We start from the raw sequence: 4,451 nt of genomic DNA on the forward strand, positions 1-4,451 counted from the left end.
AAAGAGAAGAATAAAATGTCATGAAAGAAAAAAAAACAAAAAAAAAAAAAAACAAAAAAAAAAAAAGAGATTGTATTGGTTTTTAATCTATATTCTTTTCATATTAAGTAAAGATACAGAAAGAGTGAAATTATTTTTCCAATAGCAATATTAGGTAGCTGGTCTGGCTATGCTAACACGCTAGAAATGATAGAAATGATAGAAATCTTGTCAGACAGTGTGATCAGAAATAAATATAATCATATCATATTAAAATCCCAATTCTCTTGAAAGGTATTCTTTCATGCATTTAATAACAGATTTGGGGGTATGTGAAACAATATATAGTATATGTTATATAATATATATTATATTAAACACATAATATATAATTAAAAAAAAATTAAAAAAAAAAAGAAATGTGGGAACTCCTTTTTAGATTTTCTTTAGAAAAAAGCCTTGTTTCTAAAAACATCTTGCCTACAATTCTTTTTTACAAATGACCTTGTTTATAACAATTAAATAATCTGGAATTTGATTTTTCTTAAAACTTTTATAAATTGCTTCTCCCATTAAAGTAGCATCATAAATGTGAAAGTGGGTATTATCCATATTTCTAATCATCCATCAATTGGTTTTGATCTTACCTTTAAAGTTCTAATCACTCTTTTGCATTCTAAGTTAGAATTTTCAAATACCAGAGATTTGATTAACATTTGTCTGAGTTCTGATCCAATACTACTTTATTTACAGCTGATGTCAATCTTTGAAAAGAAAATCAGTGAAAAATTATTTGGGGAATTTTATAAATTTAGTAAATGACTCTGTCCTCATTCCTTATTCTTCAAATTTGTCCCAAGAATTTAAAGGCATTAATTGACAAAGAACCTGGGTGTGATTATCAGATTTAAGATGACTTTGTAACTTAGCATATTAACCTTCACCTAGCAACTGAACTTGGGAAATATTAGTACCTCTATCACTATTTCATTGTTTGATGGCTGTTGCTTCCTCTTTCTAATGTGTTCACCTTTGTAATTGAAGATCATCATCTAATAATGTTGTTATCAAGTGTTTCCAGTCTTTGGGGATAATTATATTCTGAGTTGTCCATAAATTTAATATGTACTTCACATAGGGTGAATGCATTCCATATAATATGATCATTTACTTGAATCTTCTCATATATCATATGTTTTTAGGACATCATTTAAAATTTTCATAACAATGTAGATGTGTGTTGTCTGCTGGTAGTTCTTGTATAGTAATTGGAATAACTAAGTTTCATTTTCTATTGACCTTGGGCTCCCCTCTTCAGTTTCATCATGTGGTGGTGTGGTAGATTCTTGTCTAAATTCCTCTGTGTCTGAGTATTTTTTCTTATTTTTCACTTATAAATCTATGACTATTGAGGATAAAGTATGAATTAACAGACCAATAGTAGTTGTAATTGCCATTATGCCAGTCTCAATTATATTTCCATTATCTATTGCTATTGTCAAGTCATCTAAGGCAGCACTATATATAGGGTCCTAGCTCCTTATATTTTGGCATTTTCCATCCTTAAGTCTCTCTTTGATTACTTTTCAGATGATTTACCAAATCTGATGGCTTTTCAGGTTGTGTGAATCTGGAATGATTTCTCTGTCCTGGTGCTTGTGCCAGGTATTGGTGTGTCAAATGGTGTTTTTTTTGAAAAAAAAAAAACTCTCAATTTTACCAAAAAGGTCTCAGGAGCCAGATGCTTGTGTGAGAGCCTGCTAAAAATGAGAAGCAGAGAAAACACCTAACTGATCTTCCTCCTCAGTTAATATACCCCCAATAAAGAGTTCTCATTCTCTATGCTTTCACAAAACCCTTTCAAATTGAATATGCCTCCCCTCTTCCTGTGAGTAGCTATATTCATCCCCCTGACTCCTTCTTAATCTAGATTTTTATGTTTACTCCCTGTCAACTGGTTGCTTGTCCTGACTCTTGACTTATGGTTTAAAATAAACAGAAAGCTCTTGGACTAAAGGTGAGGTTGAACTGCACAACTAGAAAACGTTTTCCAGTAAATAACAAAACCTCAGGGTTCACAGTGTGATCAAAATCTTACGACAGTACATAAATTGTCAGGAGCTCATTCTAATAGGTGAGGAAGATCATGAGAATAAATCACTCTACTGTCTGGATTCTCCTAAGTAAGATTTTGAGAGGAGTATCAATGTTTTAGGAGAGAATTCTCAGAATCACACAGAGGCTCAGCCTCAGGAAGCACACAATGAAAAAGAAATTGTAAAGACAAGTGTGAGAGTTTTCTTACATAAACTTAACCACTATCAAAAATTTCTGAAAACTGGTGCTCTCAGCTATGATTTACCAGACCAAAAGAAAAAATTAAGCAGGTGTTGATCAGTGATATAGTTCAATGGACATAGGCATTTGCATCATTGTCTCATAACATGAGAATCAATGAACTCAAAGTGTCCTCTGAACTCAACATAGGCATTATATCTTTTACCTACCTATACACACTGTGACACACCCATACACATGAACTCACACAGTGTAATTTGTAAATAAGTAAGAATTTTAAAAGTGAAGAAATTTAGCATGGTATGCCAAAATTAACTAATATTTGAAATAAATCTAAGGACATGCATAGTAATATAACAAAAGAGTTTCATCCATAGGTATCTGGTAGTTTTCCAGGATACATTTTCTTAAATATTATAAGACAAATAACAGTTCTCATGATGCCACTGCCCTAGTTGACAAGAAGAATGGCAAGTAAAAACTTAACCTTGAAGTTGATGTCAAGTATTGACTGGAACAACAAGAGGAAGAGAACATTAACAGCAAAGAGTCAGAGAGTTAAGCTACAGGGTGTGTAGGGGAAAAGGTACGGGAGGCATCAACCCAATACTAACCTACACTGAATGTTATCAGGTAAATCAAGGGCAGTGAGTCAGAGCCATGCTGACACCTGAGTAGAGACTTTCATGTAGAAGAAATTAGAAGTGCAGGAACACAAAGTAGGCTACAGAGACACTAACCCATACAGTTAGGCTAACAATGAACATACCTGGGCAGGATACAGGGCTTCTTATTACCAAAAAGCATTGTATATTATATGGTTCTCTCTTTTTGTTTCTAGCATCTCTTTGGACATGTGAGCACATTTCTCCCCATGCCAAGCTCACCATTGAATCAGTGCCACCCAGCATTTCTGAAGGGGGAAGTGTTCTCCTACTGGTTAAAAATCTCCCCAAAAATCTTCTATCCCTTTTCTGGTACAAAGGAGTTATTGCAGTGAAGAAATTTGAGGTTACCAGACACATAAAAGCCACAAATTCAAGTGTTCCAGGGCCTGCACACACTGGTCGTGAGACAGTATACAGCAATGGATCCCTGCTGCTAAAGGAACTTACGCAGAATGATACTGGATTCTATACTCTACGAACTATGAGTACAGATCTGAAAGATGAAGTAGCACATGTGCAACTGTACACGGACAGTAAGTGGTTCTCTGTGATTGTTTAATGCAGGGTGGGGCTTAGACACACAGGATTCTCATGCCTAGACTGTATCTCCTTTCCACACTGCACTGTGTTCCCATGCTATGCTTTAAGCACTTAGTGAAGAATACACATAATGATGTCAAACAGCCATAAATCAGACTATATTGTGTGACTTTCCCTTGTACCAAACAAGTAATTGATGGAAAGCAACTCAGATTAAGAAGTCTGAGTCTGCCAAAAATCAGAGTTCTAGACATGAAAATGAGGAAACCATTGCATTCTCACAGGGAAGTGAGTACCAGGAAGCCCTGACCACAGTCAACTGAACCAGGCTTAACCACAGGGGACCCTGAGGATCATTTGCAATATTATTCTTACTTTTTTCACTGCTTACAGGGAACCAGGGTTTTGGGCCAATAATTTCAAACTGGGGTATTTATTAGGTCCAAGCTTCAGAGGTTTGTAAATATAATCTACAACCTCATGCAGCTAAAATGAGGAGTGCTGCATACTGGTTTGCCCCTTATGGTTTGCTCAATGTGATCTGTTCTCTTTTATCATACACCCAGGGCTGGATTGTCCTGCAGTGGTCTGGATCCTGCAATATCAATATCCCATTAAACAATATATACTATGGGTAACTCTAGTAGTGTCATATTAAACTGAGGCTTCCATATTTCAAAGGACTCTAGCATGTGTCAAGATCACTTGAAGCCAGCTATTCTACGATCTGAACCTTTTCTAATACCTGAGTCTGCAAAGTTCAGACTTCTCCTTGCCCTCATTTGCCCCAATCCCATGGACTGCAGGGCAGAGCAGCAGCACACCTATCAGCTTGAATAGTGGGTGGCTTAGCAATAAAGGAAATTGGAACAAAAGTCACAAAGAGTTAAGGGGAGGCATCATCTCAAACTTAAGTGGGCATGAGAGTATATATATATATATATATATATATATATATATATATAT

General features: G+C 35.4%; 1 protein-coding gene across 1 annotated transcript in view; it reads left to right on the forward strand.

Annotated features, from left to right (window-relative positions):
- LOC110336993 (carcinoembryonic antigen-related cell adhesion molecule 5-like) overlaps nt 1-4,451 on the forward strand; it is a 68,132-nt gene that overhangs the window by 43,984 nt on the left and 19,697 nt on the right. The window contains exon 3 of the mRNA XM_021219738.1: nt 3,119-3,478. Within this exon, the coding sequence (XP_021075397.1) occupies nt 3,119-3,478 (360 nt within the window). The remainder of the gene's footprint in view (nt 1-3,118; nt 3,479-4,451) is intronic.

The sequence above is a fragment of the Mus pahari genome, chromosome 19 (assembly GCF_900095145.1).
Source record: "Mus pahari chromosome 19, PAHARI_EIJ_v1.1, whole genome shotgun sequence".
NCBI lineage: Eukaryota > Metazoa > Chordata > Mammalia > Rodentia > Muridae > Mus > Mus pahari.